This window comes from Mirounga angustirostris, unplaced genomic scaffold (genome assembly GCF_029215605.1).
Source record: "Mirounga angustirostris isolate CCGP_5_RB_7025 unplaced genomic scaffold, mMirAng1.0.hap1 SCAF_6, whole genome shotgun sequence".
Taxonomy (NCBI): Eukaryota; Metazoa; Chordata; class Mammalia; order Carnivora; family Phocidae; genus Mirounga; species Mirounga angustirostris.
The window spans coordinates 92,518,178-92,537,402 of NW_026991714.1; the positions used below are offsets into that span (position 1 = coordinate 92,518,178).

Below are 19,225 nucleotides of genomic sequence, written 5' to 3' on the forward strand. Positions count from 1 at the left end.
ATACTATCATTTTACTCAAGAGCATAAAAAAATCTTGATACAAACCATAAGATTATAATTTTAATATTTAGATTGCTTTGTGCATCCTTTCATGCTTCATGAATACATTACTAGCAAATCCAAACATCAACTTACTAAGATCAAAGAAATGTTGCCAGAAGGCTTCCATCCATTTCTGAAGATCTTCTCTATTGTCCACTGCAAAAATATGAGTTACAGCCTGTCCGGCAACAGGGTTGATGACAGAGAAATTATGAATTTTTTTCTTGGCATCCTTATCCATTGCCCGAATTCTGGTTTCCTAAAAATTAAGACAAAATTGGTGTTTTACAGGAGAGTATTTTTGTATGATCAAATAAATGTTTTACTGCTTAGCTACCATACTTACCCCAGATGCAATTATAAATCTAATTGCTGATCATTTAAAATATGTAATTTTGAGAACTTTCAATATTCAGACTCAAATCGATAAAAAATGCTTTGTATGAAAAATACTGAGTAATGTTTCAAAGTATGCTATGTAGCGAACTTACTTTAAATTACATGAGATTAAAACATAACCTGTTTTGATCTGTTTAAGTAGGAGTTTGCTGTCTTTTATATACATCTTAAAATTTGCAATAAAACAAGTATAGCGTGTCATAACTGTAATGTGAATTATGTTAACTACATTTCCAACAGTAATAAAATAAAAGAATCTGTAAAGTATGTTTGTTATTCTAATATTCAGGCATTAGATACAGTGTTATCACTTAAAGCAGTAAAACCATAACTTAGTGTTTACTGCAGCAAAGCAGTTAGGTTTTCTCCATTAACATTTATTTCATATGTACCATTCATTTACAAAGCTCATAGCTAAAGATCCATGAAGTACTATAACCTTCGTGATAGTAACAATTATTTTTTTAAACGCTGAATGCACCGATCTACAACAAAGGCAATGGTTTCATTCATGTTGGTAGTTTAAACTTTTTCTGCATGGTACTAGGTATGACAGTGTGGTGCTTACTGTATCTACATGTAGAAAAGTCTTGTTCCCAAGTCATTCAAGCACCACCACACCGCATGACAAACTAGCATCTACATGCAGTTTCCAAGGAGTTTTGGGGAAAGATGTCTGGAATACAACTATCTATTTATGCAACAATAGGGATTTGGCTGCTTGGATAATGACTGATGTTATTCTAGAGCAGTGTTGCCCATTAGAAATATGTGAGCCACATATGTAATTTAAGAGTCTCTAGTAACCACATTAAGAAGGTAAAATGAAACTGGTGAAAATCATTATGTATTAATTATTACATTATTTTAAAATCATGTTTTTATGTAACCAACACATCCAAAATATTTTAACATGTGAGCAAAAAACATTTTTTGAGATATTTTACACTCTTTTTCATACTAAGTCTCCAAAATCCGGTCTCTATTTGAAACTTACAGCATATCTCCATTTGGACCAGGCACATTTTAGGTGCTTAACAGCCACTGGTGGCTAGTGGCTCCTGCACTGGGTTGAACAGCTCTAGACTCCTATGTGTAAACCTACTGTAGTGTGTGTAGAAGAGTAGTTAGCTGGCAGTTACAAAAGCTGATTAGGAGTGAGAAGAAATTCCTCACTTCTTTCAGTATTGAGTGAAGAGAGATTGTATGTATAGTCATACCCCAAAACCAACATACACATATAACGATGTCTATGTGGACTTACAGAAGTAGCAAAGAGTTACAAAGAAACGCTGTACGTTCCCTGAAGAATGGGTAACTACGGGCAGGTGAACACCATATACACCAGCTCCCCCTCATCCTCAGTTTGTGGCTTTCTGCAGTTTCAGTTGCCTCCAGTCAACTGCAGTCCAGAAGCAGATGATCCTCCTTCTGACATATGGTCCCCAGGTCAGTAGTAGCCTAACGCTACGTCACAGCGCCTACGTCATTCACCTCACTTTGTCTCATCACTCAGGCATTTTACCATCTCCCATCATCACAAGAAGTGTCAGTACAGTACAACAAGGTATTCTGAGAAAAAGACCACATTCACATAACCTTTATTATGTATATTGTCAGAATTATTCTATTCTACTATTAGTTACTGTTGTTAATATCTTACTATGCCCAATTGATAAGTTAAACTTTATCAGAACTATGTACGTATAGGAAAAAACAGCATAGCACAGGTTCAGTACTATCCACAGTATCAGGCCCCCACTAGGGGTCTTGGAACATATACCCTGCAGATAGGAAGGAACTACTGTATACTACAGAAGTTCTTTCCTGAAGGAAGGAATTCTTATTCAAGAATCACATGAGAAAAAAAATGTATGCTGCATGAAGTAGCAACATAACTTTGAAAGTTTTGAGCATCACAAAAGGTGAGGATTGCTAACCATCTTAGAGACAGTCTATCCTGTCAATTTTAAAATGTAGGAATGTGAATGTCTTCTGAGGGTTATAATGCACTTATGGTCAACATTGTAATTTAAAAGAACAGGGTCTTTTTACATTCCTATGCCATGGTAATTTGTGAATTAACTCTTTTAAGTAATTATTTATACAATATAAAAACAAAATGGTGCCCTAAATGGCATCCTTGGAGGCTGAAAATACATATAATCCATGTCTTTAAATAGAAAGCTTATTATCACTAGCAGAGAATGACTTAAGCTCTAGGAAGAATCTTTAATATGCTCTCAATAAGATTTATTGAAGGCTGACTCAGTGGGAGAGGAGGGCAAGAGAACCCTCCTTGCGGTTAGTATTAAAAACAAACAAACAAACAATGAAATATGAAGTATTCCTGTTGTTGAAATTGTGCTTCCCTCCATCCAAATCTATCTTTTTTTTTTTTTAAAGATTTTATTTATTTATTTGAGAGAGAGAGAATGAGAGACAGAGAGCATGAGAGGGAGGAGGGTCAGAGGGAGAAGCAGAACCCCCACTGAGTAGGGAGCCCGATGTGGGACTCGATCCCGGGACTCCAGGATCATGACCTGAGCCGAAGGCAGTCGCTTAACCAACTGAGCCACCCAGGCACCCCATCCAAATCTATCTTAATGCAAATTTCTGACTACCTTTTGTATATAGGATTAAAATGGATTCAACTTTTAAATAAGGAAAGTGTGATTTTTACAGATGAATATGTACATTTTTAATAACACCAAGATATCATTTCAAATGAAAATAGCTATGTAGAAAATCTGATGAACTGGATCATTTATATCCTTCTAAGAGGATATAATGCAATAATATAAAAATACTATACATTATACACTCCATTAACTCTGAGAATCTTAAATACCACTAAATTTTTAAAACATGAGAAGCTATTAAAAGGTGCAAATGAAACACAAAATAGACCATTTGAATTAACTTACTATATTTTATCACCCAAAATAATTTAACTAATGGGATTTTTTTTCAACCAAAAAACTCCATGTCAAAGAAAAAGTCATTAAACAAATAAAGTTTCTGATAATATCAGAAAGTCTATGCAAGTTGTTTTTCATTGTGGACAAAGTATCAATAAGAGTGCTTAAAACTGCACTTCTCAAACGAAGAATGAATTAGAAAACTCAAGGTGTGTTTTAGGGTATGAAAGCAAGAACCTTGGGTATTTTCGCTCCCCCTACTTCAGCCGCCTAAAATATTGTCTGTCACTCACTGTATTTGAAATATTTTTGAAGAATAAGTGAATGAGATAGGAGAACAACTCAGATAATGACAGTTGTAGGTTGACAGACTCCAATCCCAGAGATGATCCTAATCCTACTCTTTATAGATGAGGACACTGATGTTCCGAAATCAGTTTTCTATCCAAAGTCAGAGTTTTCTGCCCAAACCATCTAGTTGATTTGGGAGGGGTTTTTTTGTTTTTGTTTTTGTTTTTTAAGATTTCATTTATTTATTTGAGAGAGATCACAATTGGGGGGGCGGGGCAGAGGGAGAGGGAGAAGCAGGCTCCTGGCCGAACAGGGAGCCTGATACGGGGCTTGATCCCAGGACCCCGGGATCATGACGTGAGCCGAAGGCAGAAGCTTAACCAACTGAGCCACCCAGGCGCCCCTGATTTGGGAGGTTTTACAGTCAACTTTTATTGCTTTGTGGATAGATTTGAGACTATTCACTGTGAAATTTTAATCCTTGGCTGGATCTACTTTGTCAGTCAGCACATACCGAACTGCAACCTTCCACTGCGTGAGATGGTGGGTACTCAGAGAAGGCCAAGTGAAGTCAATAAAAATATAACCTGAGAAGTCAATTTTGTAACAAAATACAGTTAACTCTGAAATCAAAGGAAAGTTTCTTTTAGGTTGTTCATTATTTTGAATTAAGACTGTACTTCAACCTCTCAATTTCTGTGATAATGGAAAATTACTAAGTCAGGACTAGATTTATGAACTGTTTCTTACCTTACTTTTTGACTATATGATCTTTAAAAGACTACTATGTACCCAGATTATGGTTTCTAAATACTCTTTCCTGCTAAAAGGAATCAGATCTCTTTACAGAGATGCCTGATTCTCACCCTGGGCCAGGAAATGTACAGGATAATCCCAGAACATGTTCTCCTACCAGAAATCAAAGATTACTAGGGTTGTATCAAAAGGACTCAGGAGCCAAATTGAAGAGGCTTCCAGTAGCCAAAGATGGGACCATCTGATGTCAGTAACAATGGTAATGAATTGATGCAGGAAATGTCTTTAAATCTATAAATTCATAATGATATTTAAAAATGAACTCATTTGTCACTTTTTAAGGATTCTAAGGGAACTACCTCACTATTTTGGTAACTAGTTAAAGTCTTTATTCTGTCTTCCCTATAAGAATTGTACCTCAACCAAAGAGCTGATAAAGTAGAAGTTTCCCAGCTAATAAATAAAGAATATTAAAATATCACCAGTTTGCAATCCCTAATGAAATAAAGGATCTAAGCAATGCTCATCTGTGGATGTTAATATGAATAGAAGACTCAGACATATTAAATGCCTCCCAATATGGGATGCCTGGGTGGTTTAATTGGTTAAGCCTCAGACTCTTGGTGTCAGCTCAGGTCATGATCTTGTGGTGGTGAGATCAAGCCCCACGTCAGCCTCCACACTCAGTGCAGAGTCTGCTTCAGATTCTCTCTCCCTCCTCCAACTCATGCCCTCTCTCTCTTAAAAAAAAAAAAAAAAAAAATCTTTAAATGCCTCCCAATAAAAGTACAAAATATTTCCTAAGACATATTGTTACTAACCAACCAATCAACCTAAATCTGAGTCAAAAATAGAAGGGAAAAGGAAAAAGACAACTCAAAGATGCAAGCAACAAAATCCAGACTATGGAAAAACTCTGTAGGATAAACGACCCAATTTCTTCAATAAATTGTGTGTGTGAGAGTGTGTGGATGTGTATATGTGTGTCTGTGTGAGAGAGAGAGTGCTAGAGCATTCCAACAGATTTAGAGATTTAAATGACCAAATCAATTAACTGCAATATATAACCCTATTTCAAAATCCTGATTCAAAAACGAATTTAAAAATTACAAGACTGGGAAATTTGAATACTGAAATTTTGATGATTGACTATATATATGACTATATATTTTTCTAAAGTATGATAATTGTTATATTTACAAGTTAAATCATACAGTCTCCAAGATTTGCTTCAAAATAATTCTATGGTGGGGGCAATGTGTGAAGGCAGAGATAATTCTACCTTTCTCTTTATAGATTATCTTTAAATTTTTCCCCTCAAAAATTGAAAATAAAATACAAGTACAAAAAACTAAGTGCCTCCTTTCCTACCTATAACACAGAGATAACATTATTTCACTCACAGCTTCCTCATAAACATGTTGTAAGAATAAATGAGTTCTTTGAAAGGTGTTTGGTCTAAAGTCTTGTTAATCAGGAACAAAAACAAAATGTTGCTGGTCAAAAACAACCTTTAGACCTTATATATACTCTAATGACAAAGAAAGTATACCTTCACAATATGCAGCAAGGAATGCTTGAAATATGTAAACCATAACCATAAATTAAACCAAGCATTAGGAAGGATTAGTATTAGTGTGATATAATTATTTTCAATTTACGCCAATTAAATCAGATGTAAATTCCTAAAGGAAGAGGTTTGTTTAAATAATTATTTTTGCTATATTTAATAAAGGACAATCTAAATCATTGGTAGCATTGAGACATTAAAGGACTAACATAATCAGAAAAAAAAATCCCATGTGCTTCATAATAATCTGCTTGCTAGGGTCCATGACAAACATAATGGTTAAAAGCAATTTCAAGACAATTTAACAAAGGCCTATAACACCAAGTAGTGATACTGATTTGTTTAGTACAACTTTTATTATTCATTAAATTGAAGTGATATGTAGTATTTAAATCAAGAAAAGACTTTTGATCACAAAGACCCACACCACTTTTCCATCCCACTCCCCACCCCACTGGCAATGAATAAAACTTTGGCTAATAAAATGTTTTCTGCAGTGTATAGAGGATTCAGTGGCTCTGTTAAGTACCCCTGATTGGGAATGTCTTGCTCAAGAACATTAATAGGGAAGTTTTTTGAAGTTGAAGCAATCACTTTGAAGTAAACCATCCTTTCAAATTTGGATTGAAAAGAGGAGGGGAATAGCTTAGGCTTTTCTTTCCTTCATGTGACTCTTTCCATAGATGGCTCCCTATGAAAATTAATAAACTGACTTAGCTTTATAGGAAATGCCATTTAGAAGAACAAAAATTATGGTTAGAGAACAGATCCTGTGATCAAAATAACAGAACTATTATTTATATATACCTTAGCAACTGCAAAATTTATGTTTTTACATAAAGTGGCATTAAACAAAATTATTATTTTCTAAATCATGAGAGAAGAAGAAAGACAACCAAAAGAAAAGAACTCTGATTTGTATTTAATACTTCACATTATTAAGCATAAAAAGATCTTAGAGCCCCAGCATTGAAAATATACTAAAAACTGAAACAAAAGCACTATTCTTTAAAAGTTTTATTTGGTGCTTACCTGCTCCAATACCAAGTCGGCATTTATCAAAGATCTTGTTTATTTGAGAATATACTAATATCATGTGTCCCTTAGAATATTTCCAAAGTAAGCCAAACAATGAAAACATCTACCTTATATTTAAAAATCAAGTAATTTAAAACACTGAATAAATAAAACTCTATGAGTTTATCATTGATACGGGGAGAACACAACAGACACAACACGCATTTGCTTCTTCTGGAGGGAGGAGCAACTGCTCCAGTACAGCCTGTCAATATCAGTACAAGACCAGTAGGAAATACCAACTCCTTACTCTGAAAACTGGTCGTTAAAACAATGAGCTTTCATCCTGTCTTTTCAGGAGTGACTGGGATTCATTCATTCCTACTTGACGAGAAAAAGTCCTTCTTTACAAAAGAATGCCAGCGAATCCACGTAGAATGAGGGATATTATGAGAACAACATATGCAGTCTCCAGTGTAATAACCAATTCAGACAAGGGCAATCAGGTCATAAAACCATTATGTGAAAGACTATTGGACGACAAAGATATTCACACAGTTGCAAACTATCACCTCACTGACTACTTGCTAATAGTAAAGAGGAAAACTTACCTTTATGCTGAAGAGAGCTAGTGGTCACCACCTTAACCAAGTCATTAAACGTGACATTGCCAATAATGAGACAACCTGACATCATGTGCCTCTGAACAGAATGCCCTATAGAGTATTTGTCATTATGCATGAAACATGGTGGTGAATGATGTTTAAGAGTGAATCTAATCAAGCCTCTAGACCTAATTTACAGTTTAGTAGAATGCATAATCCTTGAACATTCCTAGATTGAAAGCAAAAGCTAAAAGGATGTCTTAGGGAAAATGGGGAAAAGGTGAATATGGGCCAGATTATTAGATGATATAAGAGAATTACTGTTCATTTGGTTAGCTGTGATAATGGTATTGTAATTTCATTCACACACACGCACACTTTTGTTTTAGTTTCCTATTTTTAAGAGTTGCACGTTGAAGTATTCGGGGATGAAGTGTCAATGTTGGAGACTTATGTTCAAACGGGTCAGCAAAAAATATAGATAAGAGGCTTTACAGACTCACAGCTATAAGATAAATAAGGTCTGAAAGTGACTATAGTTGATGACACTACTGTATAATTGAAATTTGTGAAGCTTAAAAAACCTATAATCCAATAATGATTGTAGTAATGATTACACAACTGTATATTATCTGTCAAAATTATCAAATTGTACACTTACAATTGGTGAATTTTATTTTATGTAAGCTATACCCTCATAAAACAAATTAAAAATGAAATACAAAGAGCTTCAACTCCCCCCCGCCCCCCGAAGAAGAACACTTAGAGAGAAAGCAAACTGGACAGCAACAGTAACTGCTGAATCTAGGTGGCATGAGTGTCACTCCAGTATTGCTTCAACTTCTTCATAAATCTGAATCATTGTCTAAGTTGAGAAAAAATAAGTAAAAATGACTTTAATATAAGATATAACTACATAGCAGCCAGGCTTACAGAAGTAACAAACAGACTTCTCGACCCAGATAGTCATATTTAAATAAGGTAACCAGGGTGTTTACTGCTAAAGAGCAGTTTTCAGGTGAATGGAAGGGCTCAAGGGAAACCTGAGGTAGGAGTAGGAACTGCCAACAGGAGAGCTGCTGTAGAGAGAGGGCAGGGATCAGCCCTGGAGAAAATAAAGAGAGCAACATCACAAAGCTAGAGAATGTTGCACCTTGGTATCAGTTCAATCTTTGAGATCAGCAACTAAATTCTATTAATCTTTTCAACCTGACCCTTACCTCATGGTTTAATCTTAAAATCCTCTTTTGTACTTGAGACAAAAGTCATGCACAATGACAGTTTATGTCATCAGTCCTCAGGGTCAAATGTAGCCCATGGTTGTCCCCAAGTCTAAGGTCGAGTCCATACAAATTACTAGATTAATCATTTTCCTGTGAATTTGTAATGGTCAGTTGTGAAACCACCACTGGGATTTCTAAGTATGGTGACTTCAGGCATCTTAATAATGGAGCTGATTGACTACAGAATCACATCAGTCACCAGGCCATCAGCTTTTATTAACACAAGGAAAAATGAATCAATTGAAAAAAGGTCAATTCAGCTGGGCCATGTAAACACTGTTAACTGCTTTTCTGGAATTACACCCTTGTCATCAGACAAGAAAATACACATACCCTGGTTACAGTAACAGAGGGGTTCCACTATAACTGCCCTCTTACATTTAAATGCTAAAGATTCAACACATGTCTAAGCCATTGCCAAGAGGTAGAAACTGTGGCTTCAGGCTCACAACCTCATTTCAGAGATACTTCTTACTTTCAAAACTTATTCAGAGTGGGTATGGAGATAGGAAAAAGTCTAATTTTGTCTTCCAAATCTAGTCTAGCAGTATGTCTGTAAGGAAACAGAAAAACAGTGAGCCATATAATTTTACTTACTAGCTAGACAAGTTCTATCTGATCTGTGAGTCAGTTTCTTCACTTATAAAACAGAAATAACATACCTATAAAACAGGGCTGACTTACCTGCTCTGCCTGCCATAAAGGACTGATATGGTAAAATGAATACCTTGAAAACTGTTTTCAAATAAAACAAATGAATTTTAAAATATCCTTTGTCTAGATTACATTTTAATTTGTTTTAGGACTATCCATATTCTATTGTATAACATGTAAGAGAAAAATTGGTAGAATTCTATTTTTACTACCTAGGTACCTAGTGAAAAACAGTTTAGACAAAATCATCTATCCAGAACTCTTGTCAAAAGCATCTACCTGAATCCTAGTGAAACAATTAGTCAAAAACAGATGTGGGGACTGGCATGGACTTTTCCAAAATGTCAATATAATAAAAGACAAAAAAAGAAAAAGAGGCAGTGAGTGATACGTCCAATTTAGAAAAAAAAGGAAACAATCAAAAGACATGGTGACCTGCTACAATTTATGATCCCTAATGGGGGTCTTGGATCAAACAATAAACAAACATTAGCAAGAACACTGTAGGGACAATTGGGATAATTTGCTCTATATATTAGGTATTATTATTTTATCAACAATAAATTTCTTGAGTGTGGTAATAATATTATGGTTATGAAGGAAATGTCCTTGTTTTTAGGAGAAACATGCTGAAATATTTTAGGAAGAAACGTTATGCTGTTTGCTATTTATTTTCAAATGGTTCTGAAAAAAATCTCAAACTACGTAAAGAGAAAGCAAATATGATAAAATGTTAACGATAGCTGTTCATTATTCTATTCTTCCAACTCTTCTGCACATCTGAAATTTTCAAAAGGCTAAGGTGGGGAAAAGTGGACACTGCATAAACAAAACAAAACACTGGCAAGTAATGAAAAAATTATATCAATTTTCCAATAATAAAAATATACTTTCATAAACCTAATTATCTAAACCAAAATAAATTCACTGTGTTGTAACATTGAGGTTTATTATTTAAGAGCAGCACTAATCTTCCTGATACACAAAACAGATAAATTAAGTGGACTTAATTTAAAAGGTCTCACTGAAGAAATTCCTTCAAGAAAAAGCAGTATAATTTCCAAAAGCAGGATAGAAACAGACCAAATGTTATTATTGGAAAAGATCAGAGAAATTAACTCAAGTCCTTATAGATTAGCAAACTAGTATCCATATGTTTCTCAGGACATACAACTTTTTTTTTTCAAAAGATAATTTAAAGTCAAGTAGAACATGCACAGTTAACAGATGTGATGGCTCATACTTTACCATTGCCTTCAATTCAATCACTCCACAAGCAAGCAAAGTAAAACAACTAGAAACAATTAAGTACAGTCTATGGAGAGAAAACATGATATTCTGCTCTAGAAATGCCATTAAAGTACTCCAGAGTAGGAATGCCAAAAAGGGGGGGGGAAGGGGAAGCACTAGGCTTGGATAACAGATGAAGATAAATTTAAGATGATGGTATAAGTGTGTGTGTGCGTGTGCATGCATGTATGTATGTGTATGTGTGCTTGTGTGTGCATGTGTGTGCACACGTGTGCATGGCAGGGGGGTGGGGTGGGGAGGGATCAGGCTTTCCTGTTCTGACACAAGGCTGGACAACTGCCCATCAATCACATAAGAAATCAGGAAGTAGTCTCAGGAATGTCTTTTTATGGGTTCATTTGAATATTAACTACAAAAAGCATCACTGTAATATGAACTAACGATTTATGTTTATATAATCTCTTAAATAAATTCATGAAAAATTTAAATATCATGTTAATGTGGAGTTACATTCTCTGCTTTAAAACCTATTTACTGGTATAGATTTCCAATTACTATGTTTTCTTAGGAAATTTACAGTATTTCCTTTACTGGATAAGCTCTGTAATGGAGGAAAAATAAGAAGATCAATTTATCTTTATGAACTATTTTTAACTTTTTATTTTTTGTTTTTATTTTTTTAAGATTTTACTTATTTAGTTAGAAGAGAGAGACAGAAATAGCGAGAGAGAGCATGAGGAGGAAGGAGAGAGAGAAGCACACTCGCCGCTAAGCAGGGAGCCCGACTCAGGGCTCGATTCCAGGACCCTGGGATCATGACTTGAGCTGAAGGTAGATGCTTAACCAACTGAGCCACCCAGGCACCCCTGAACTAACCTATTTTTAGCAGTCCTTCCCTTTTGTCCATAAATGGTAACAATGTGAATTGTATAGAAAAGAACAAACTTTATAAAATGTTATATCTTTATTTTCAAAATAGCATTTTACTTACCTTGTTAATGGACACTACCAAAGCTGGTTCCACTTTAGCTTCAATTTCTTCTGGAGTGTAAAAACAATAAAGTTTACCCCCTCTTAAAACACAATACAACCTTCTCCAACTAATCAGGCTTTCTTCCATTTGCTGAAAAAAAATTCAAGAAACCATCAACCTTAATCATTATTTATCATCATTAAATTCAACAAAATACTTCAATTATCAAAGTTACATTAGTTAAAAAAATTTTTAAATGTGATAGAGTTACCCATTAATTTAGTGTGCAATAAGTCAACAGTCCAAAATCAGAGTAAGTTAATATCACAGAAGAAAGGTTTGGAATTCTCAAAAGCATTAAGCAAAATGGAGGTAAAGATTACCACATAACTTTTACACACATAAAATCATAAATCAATGCAGTTTCAGAAATGCTAGTCTATTCAAAATTAGTGCTTTAAATTCCACAGCAATCCATCTAATGACTCAAAAAAATTATAAAAATAACTCAATACTCAAAATGTAATTTCCCCTTACTGTTCTCAGAACACTGGAAAATGTTGACTACCCTGTAGGAATGCAAAATTTCTTTCCTCTTAATGGAATCTTTTTTAAAAAAGTTATTGATTCATTGAAGCCCATAATTAATTATTTACTGAATATAAATAACTCTGGTTATAAATAAATCAGGAGTAGGTGGCACAGAGGCAGCCCTGGAAGCCCAGAGGCCTAAACTGTGCCAAAAGCTGTCTGCCAGAAAGGCCCTTCTATGAAAGGTGTGGAGCAGTCGTCACCCGCTTCCACAAGGAGTCCTCCGCTGCTGACTATCCGGTTCCTGCGCTTCTGAAGCAGAGGAACCTGGAGAGGTAGCTCCTTAGCCATCAAAACTGCATCAGACCCCATGCTTCCCCCCTTCTCACCCCCAACCCCGTCACCCATCATTCTATGTCTAACATGGAGGAAACTGTCATTTAAAAGAAGACTTTAAAAAATACTTATTATCAGAAGGCAAAACAACTGCCAGTATATTAACATCTAGATTGTAGCTATAATTGTAGGATATTTAAAGTCCTCCAACCTGCTGATTAAGAAATCCTGCAAATGCATCCTCAGCCATACAAGCTGGCTGGGCGACTAGGCGGCAGCACATGTTGCCATATAAGGGAAGCCAAAATGAAGACTCCTCTATTTAAACAAGATAGAAAAAAAAAAAAAAATCAAGTTACAAACATGTTTATTTAAGGTCATTATACATTTTTATGTTTTTTCTTTTTGCAACTTTTTTTGCTTTATATAAGAACGTTCATATGTAAAGGTTCATCCTACTCATATACAAGTGCCATAGTTAATGACAAAATCAAATATGAGAAAGTAGATAGGATAAGATGATATTAAACTGTTAGTTTATAAAATCTTTCCCTAGAATAGACATAGAACTTTTAGTTTCTTGATCTCTCATTTGATCTTAAAGTATTTATTTAATCAATGGAAGTAGTTCAGGGCATATAAAGAAGCTCATCTAATATAAAAAACATCTAATAAAATATTTTCATACATCAAATTCTACTTTTTGCTCTGATTTTCATTATAATAGCTAGCAAAGTGATCCTCTAAATAAAACACTTCAGAGCACCATTTCATGATAATACTTTAATAAGCCTTTTGGCTCTTCTTCTTCCCCTTTCCTTACTGAACATTAGGAGAAGCCCTCCAACATGGGCATCTGCGCCAGGGGTTGTGGGGGGAGCTGTGGTGCGCCAGAGCAAGGTGCTACAGCAAGGCAGGATGGGGAGGGTGAGTAGGAGAGCTGCCAGGCACGAGGTGCCAGAGCCTGAATGGGCTGGGGAAGATGGGTGACGTGGGGGAATCTTTCTTCGGGGAGTAGCCTGGCGTGGGGGGTCAAGGCCCAAGCAGAGTGAGGAGTGTCTACATGGTGTGGCTGCCCAATGCGAGGTATCAGAAGCCAAAGAGTAAGGAGAGTGCACACATTCAGCAGGTGACTCAGCCATGGGAGTCAGAGTCCGAGAGCTGTGAGGACACAATCCATACATTCAGTGACCCAGAACAGTGTGTCAGAGCCCGGTGACAAGGGCATCTGAGAACAGGCACTGGGAATGGGGTATCAGAGCACAGGCAGGCTGAGGGGGGTGTCCACATGGCGTTAAGGGAAAGGGCAGCCAAGCATGGGAACTGAAAGCCTGAGGACAGTAGGCCTATGTGGGCTGTGTAAGCCTCAGCAAGGTAAGGAGTGGCCACATGGGGCAAGGGACAGCCTAGAATGAGTGAGAGCTCCAGCAAGGAGGAGAGAGCATCCATCTGGGGGAGATCGAAAAATGGCTGCCTTTAGGAAGACTGATCAAAGAAAATGCGTTTTTAAAGGTAATAGAAGACGGTTTTCTCTGTCAGAAAAAGGAGTTACAAATGTGTAGAATGAACTCTGCACTGTTGGGATTAGAATTGGATGCACTGGTGTGGACTCATGGTTTCCAACATATAGAGATTAAGAAATACAAGACCGCATATGTGCATATGTGTTGCTGTGCCCGCTGAGAGGGCCTGGGGAAAGCAGCACCGTAATGGTGGTGCTCTCATAGCAGGGAGTGTACCTAGAGCCCAGACCATGTCTTCTAAGTATTACTTCCATTAAAAAGAACTGGCATTCCTTGGAGAAATGACTGGTTCCAAGGCTGGGGCACAGAAAGTACCTGATGAGATTGAAATATCTTGTTATGCCATAAAGCAAGGAAACTACTCAATGAATGATGAGAACACTGTCAAAAAGACAACAGAACCCATCTTGAATGTGCTCCCCGTGGCCAAACTGGAGACAACCTGAACCTTAAAATAAGCAATATTAACCGATTTTGATGCACTGAATAAAATAGGAAAACATGAGTCCATATTGATATAAATAAATCAATGAGTAAATTGGAAGACTAATAAGAAATACACCTACATAGTTTCAAGACACTCCCCTCCTCCACACAAAATATGTATTAATTGCAAAGGGGAAACAAGAATGACTGTACAGTCGAGAAGGTGGGCAGACACCACACTAATCAAGTGATCAAAGTGAAAATCATTAGTAATGGGATGAATCGAAATTATATGCCATTTGACAGAATGCAATGAGAACTTAGCATCACTTCCGTGATATTTCTGCCAAAGATGCATATCCTCAATCTTATCCCAAGAAAACATCAGACAAACCCAAATTTAGGGACCTTCTACAAAATAACAGACGATGATGTTTAAAAATGTCAAGGTTAAAAATGCCAAAAAAAAAAAAAAAGAAGAAGAACTGGTCCAGTTTGAAAGAAACTGAAAGAAGCATGATAATTAAATGCAATGCAGGATTCTGCACTGGATCCTTTTGTCATGAAAGACATTATTGGGACAATAAGCAACAGTTTAATAGAGTCTGATGATTAAAGGTGGTAATGTATTAATATTCATTTCCTGACTTGGATAGTGGTAGTGATGTAGACCATGTCCTATAGTAGGAAATACATACTAACATATTTGGGGCTAATGGAGAATCATGTAAACAACTTGCTCTCATGTATTTTCGTGGGGGGGGGGGGGAGATCTTGACATTTAACTTGTAATTTTTCTGTAAGTTTGCAATTGTTTAAAAAAGTTCTTTCAAAAAACATTAAGATATTCCTTTAATGTAGTGTGTAGGTGGGCATGGAGCTTTCACATTTGCACAATTCTCTGTATTAGGGTATAAATAAAAACCCAATATATGGCCTTTTGCCCACACTCGACCACACAAAAATGATTTTCAAAGTTTTTACTGCATCCCTGTTGTTGGTTGACTATAAAATGGCTAGCCATCGGCTTTTACTATTATTGACCCAAAAGTCTTAATAATTCTGGAAAATAAAACATTTTTAGGTAAAAATACAATTATATTATATATAGATGCCATGCCAAGGTTTGGTACATCAGTTATATGAAAAAGACCAGCCGAAATGAAGTATATAAAGTAAAACAAAAAAGTTAACAACCAGCTTGCTCATCATTCTACTATAGAATGGAGCACAATAAATTGCCTGGGACTATTAAAATCTTTTTTATTAATACCTTGGTAAAGCTGCTATCTTTCAGAAATAAAGGGTTTGACCTGGGAGAAATAAATGCATAAATACAATAAAGGCAATGATTCTAAAACACAGACATGAATAAATAAATATGTGAGAATCTCTTTTCCTAAAATAGACAGGAAATGAAATAAAAATTGCATAAAAGCAGGCATCTAAGTAATACATCTGAAATCAACTTTGTGAGTTACAAATTTAAAGTTTAAAAGCAAATTTCTTTATATAGCAATCCCAGATTTATGAACGGCTTATGTTCTAAATATCTGTAAGCTAGTTGTATTTAAGTTAAGATGCACTTTCTAAAAAAATAGAATCATAAATTATGATTAGTTTTTCAGATGAGTTCATAAAGTTTCTCCAATCAATAATGTATCTGGAACCTAAATACCATATGTAACAATGGGCTTCTCTGGTAAAATAAGTTTAGATTTCATAGCATGCAGAGAAAAATAATTTCTTTCTGATTGCAGTCCTTAAAAAGGGATATTGGATGTAGAATTCCTTTTTCTCCAGACCCCTTGCCACATACTCTGCAATCACCTGTCCCTTTTAACCTAGGTTTCTTTACAGCTCAGGACCCCTGTGGAATGAAGTGTAGAGTCACAGCTGCTTCTCTTGACTTCTGACAAGAAATATGGCATCTAGGCTAGTCACTTCAGCTACCTGAGTATCAAGTCTTCATTTTTAAAAATACTACCTTCTTAGGTAGGAGGGTTGTTGTGAAAATCAAGTAAGATAAAGTGTAAATGGCATCTATCATTGTGTCTGGCACACAGTAGCTGCTTCTCATAATTTCATATCCAGGGCAGTCTCACTCTCAAAACTACACCCTTTCCATTTTCAGAGCTGTCTCCATCCTTGTGCAACATATCTAATCAAAATACTTAATTCTTCTTTTCTAACCAAGGGCGGCATTAGGACAAGATAAAACAGGAAGTGAAAAAGCAATTTGACTTTTCACTACTTAAAGATTTTATCTAATTCATTTGTAGTTTCAAATGGGGAACAAAATGGTGTTTAAAAATGACAGCAACAACAAAAACAAAACACAGGCAAGGGAAAGAATCCAGATAACATCTCAGTTCCGTGTGAGTCAATCTTCACAATGTGGTTTCATTGTTTTATAAAAAGCATAAAAATTTCTTGATGACAAAGATATCATTTTAGCTTTTCCTTTCAATTATCAAGAATAATAAAACTGAGTTACAAATTTTTTAAATTCTAGTATTTCCTCTTGATTTTATAGACATATTTAGGAAAACCCACTGTATTAACGTAGATTTATATTAATGAATAAATTTGAGGATGGCTTTTTGCTGTATAAAATTGTTTCCTTTAAATTACAATATTTCTTATTTTTCAAAATATGACTGATTTCCAGGATTTTAATTTACCCACACTCCTAGGAATATACATACGTATTACATAAAGAGTTAGACACATACGTTACTATTTCTTAAAATTTTTTCTGTGGAGGCTAAAAGTTCCAAAGTCAACAGTTTTTGGGTGTTATTATTTTAGGCAATCTTTACATCACAATCTTTAATATGTTAGTCTGGACTGTGTTTCTCTAAAACAGAGCCATACCAAACAGTTCCCATGCTGATCTACCCATGAGCATTTTATTAAATAAGAATCTAGTACTATCTTACAAAACACTGAAGACAACTGAGGAATCACTGCTAAATTAATGCTTCCTTTATGAATTGTATTCCTTTCTTTTTTTTTTTTTTTTTTTTAAGATTTTTTTATTTATTTGACAGAGAGATACATAGCAAGAGGGGAACACAAGCGGGGGAGTGGGAGAGGGAGAAGCAGGCTTCCCACTGAGCAGGGAGCCCGATGTGGGGCTTGATCCCAGGACCCTGGGATCAGGACCTGAGCCGAAGGCAGACGCTTAACGACTGAGCCACCCAGGCACCCCAAGAATTGTATTCCTTTCCACAACTTTTCAGATGATCTGGTTGAAAGAATGGACCCTTTCATCATCAATTCCATTATTCACACATCGATAGTATTTTGAGTCTTTAGGTGCTTTAGCAGTCATCATCCCTGACCAGAAAGCATAGCAGAAAGAGCACAGCCTGTCCTGGATTATTTAAAGTCTGGCTCACCCACTTCCTAGCTACATGATCTAGCATGTTATTTTCTCTAGGCTGCAATTCACCCATCTGTAAAATGTAAATGACAATAAAATGAGGAACTTGTGAAGGTCACAGAGCTAGCCAGTGGTAGAACTAGAATAGGAGTCCAAGGCTGATGGCTCCACAGTCCAGACTATTAATCACTTCATTGTAACATATCTTTATAGATATATCTCACAGATACTAGGAATGAAAACTGCTACAAAGTATTTATTTATTTACATTTGTTGTGGTAAGAACACCTAACAGGAGATCTATCCTCTTACCAGATTTTTAAGTGCACAATACAGTACTGTTAACAATAGTGCATTATGCAGATCTCTAGAACTTATCCACCTTGCATACCTAAAATTTTATACCCGTTATTTAGCAACTCCTTCTTTCCCCTGGCAACTGCCATTCTATGCCTGCTTCTTTGAATCTGACTATTTCAGTTACCTCATATAAGTGAAATCAGGCAGTATTTGTCCTTCTGTGACTATTTCAGTTAGCATGATGTCCTCAAGGTGCATTCATGTTGCCACATATGGCAGAATTTTTTTCCTTTTTAAGGCTGAATAATATTTCACAGAACAGTGTCTGACGCATAATAGACACTCAACATATGATGGTAATTTTGATAATTTGCAGAGAACTGACACAAATGAAATGACAATAAACTCCATCTGCCAGATTTTCTGATGAAACTGATAATGCTAATACTATTACAGACTTCAAGTTTTGGGTGATGGAAGTCTAGATTGTTCAGACCAAACTTCCCACTGAAAACTACTGAAAATGCTGAATCAATATATTTAAAATTTTTTCCCAGAGCAACAAAGAGGTAACAAGACTATAAGAAATTACCAGTACAAATTTGATAGATAAGAACCAGTGAGTTAAGTGAGCACAGAAGCTGTGTTTGTCCTGAGAGCATTTGCCAATCCCAGCAAGTCTGAATTTATGATTTAATGATCCTGCAAAATGAGGAAGCAGAAATCAAAGTCTAGGACCTGAACAATGTAACTAGTTTAATGGGAGATCCTCCTCATGCTAGGCTGATATCCCGAAGGAATCACCAACAGGGTAGTGGTGAACTAGAAATAATCCAAGCCCAGGATTCTTAATGCCTAGAGGCGGGGGGATAGGAGGGGCCAAGAGAAACTCAGACATGATCTTTGGATAAAGCGGGCCTAGATTGATAGTCCCCCCCGCAGGTGCCTGCCAGAAGCAA

General features: G+C 35.9%; 1 protein-coding gene across 4 annotated transcripts in view; it reads right to left on the reverse strand.

Annotated features, from left to right (window-relative positions):
- Positions 1-19,225, reverse strand: part of RTKN2 (rhotekin 2) — a 78,389-nt gene that overhangs the window by 11,987 nt on the left and 47,177 nt on the right. For all 4 annotated transcript variants that reach the window (XM_064594678.1, XM_045877913.3, XM_064594676.1 and 1 more), the window contains 3 exons: positions 12,841-12,947; positions 11,781-11,912; positions 136-301 (listed from right to left, as the gene is read on the reverse strand). In XM_064594678.1, the coding sequence (XP_064450748.1) occupies positions 136-301; positions 11,781-11,912; positions 12,841-12,947 (405 nt within the window). The remainder of the gene's footprint in view (positions 1-135; positions 302-11,780; positions 11,913-12,840; positions 12,948-19,225) is intronic.